Here is a 1,639-nt window from a genome sequence, read left to right as displayed (position 1 = left end):
GTATAGAGTGGGCTGGTCTCTTCAAGGAGCCAACAATATTGGCATTATTAGCAGTCTTCATGGTCAAATTCCACCTTATCCAATGATATATTTTAATTGCCTGTTTAAATTTGACTCTGCATTTCAGTCTCCTAGGGGAATATTTTAAGTATTCTAAAATAGCTGAATGATTCACCCCACGGTGTAACACAGTGTCTAAAGTCTGTTTATCCTCTGGCTTTAATTTCTTCTTCAGTCTTTTATGAACATTACTGTACAGGGTCTGCAGTAGGTGTGTCTTCCATTACTGCTTCTCCTTTTATTCTTGGGCTGTGCAGGAACAAACTAAATTTCCCCAACTTTTTTGAAAAAAGGAATATTACCTGGGATTATCTGAATATTCTCTTTTTCTTGCGACATGACAGGATATCGTACCTTCCCAGTTTAGCAGATTGGTACACCTTCACATTGCCCATTCCTACCTAGTTAATATTTACATATCCCCTTAAAAGCAAAAGCCCATATATCCCCCTTACTACTGGTTGCCCTAGAAAGTACTTCAAAGAGAGAGAACCCTTATGACAACCTGATGTATTTTTAATAATTAAAAATGGGTATATTTCCATTTGTGATTATCCAGAGTTTATTTTGTACTAAACTTAATGTTTTATGAACTCTTACTTAGCTACTACGTTGAAAATATTTGTAGTCACAGATACAGATAATTTCTTTTTGATGAGTGTCTGTGAAATGAAGTAGTATGGGGAAATGAAAAGTAAAATTTCATGCTCTTAAAAGGGGAAACGGGCAGCCGATCTGTAGTGATTGTGCTGCTCTTCTGCCTGGCAGAGTTCAGTCGTAAAAAAATCTGTATATGAAATAAAACAGATTTTCTCTTCTAGAAGTGTTAAATGAATGTAAGATGTATTAGAGGGGGAACTAAATGTTAAAGCATACGTTTTATGCTTGACTTATAAAAAATGAAAATGTTAATAGTATGATCCCAAAACTAACTCTTTATTTGTTTGTTTATTTAGGATGGACTGGATGCCTTGGTATATGATTTGGATTTTCCGGCCTTAAGAAAAAACAAAAATATTGACAACTTTTTAAGCAGATGTAAGTAAAATTTTTTGTGGAGGTTAATGACAGACTGCATATCTTGACTTAGATAATTCAAGCCCTTCTTTTCTTCTGTTTACTTTTTGATTATTTCATCAACAATTCCTACATAAAATTAGTCGGAAATGGGAAAGAAACTTTATTAGCCAGTTTGTGTGCCCATTAGGGGAATCATTAAAATATTTTGCAGAGAAAGTGATGGAAATCAAATGATTAAAATTAGGATGTAAAAATTATATGTATACATACATGCACATTGAATTTCAATAAGGTTATGTCTGTCCTCTTTTTCTTTTATACATGTGTTAACTATTATATTTTAACATCCCCAAGTAAGAATAGATTGCCTATAAAAAGCCCCCCTACTGCTGAAATTTGAGAACTTTTTTTCCATGAAAGCTGATTGATATTTAAGATTTACAGATGTGCTTTTCTGCAAACTCTTTTTTGGTTTTTTATATCAGCTATTATATTTTTAAAATTTATTGCAGAACTTATTAATTTCAAACTTTTGATCTTAAAGAATTAATAAGACTTA

The 1,639-nt window shown here is 32.4% G+C and overlaps 1 protein-coding gene across 3 annotated transcripts in view; it reads left to right on the top strand.

Moving 5' to 3' along the window:
- Nucleotides 1–1,639, top strand: part of ROCK1 (Rho associated coiled-coil containing protein kinase 1) — a 50,083-nt gene that overhangs the window by 36,341 nt on the left and 12,103 nt on the right. For all 3 annotated transcript variants that reach the window (XR_002825848.1, XR_002825847.1, XM_023742046.1), the window contains exon 2: nucleotides 1,017–1,098. Coding sequence is in view for 1 of the 3 variants with exons in the window: in XM_023742046.1 (XP_023597814.1) it covers nucleotides 1,017–1,098 (82 nt within the window). In the remaining 2 variants the exon portion in view is untranslated. The remainder of the gene's footprint in view (nucleotides 1–1,016; nucleotides 1,099–1,639) is intronic.

This window comes from Trichechus manatus, unplaced genomic scaffold, assembly GCF_000243295.1.
Source record: "Trichechus manatus latirostris isolate Lorelei unplaced genomic scaffold, TriManLat1.0 scaffold00199, whole genome shotgun sequence".
NCBI classification, from domain to species: Eukaryota; Metazoa; Chordata; class Mammalia; order Sirenia; family Trichechidae; genus Trichechus; species Trichechus manatus.
This window is presented reverse-complemented; position numbering and strand designations above follow the sequence as displayed.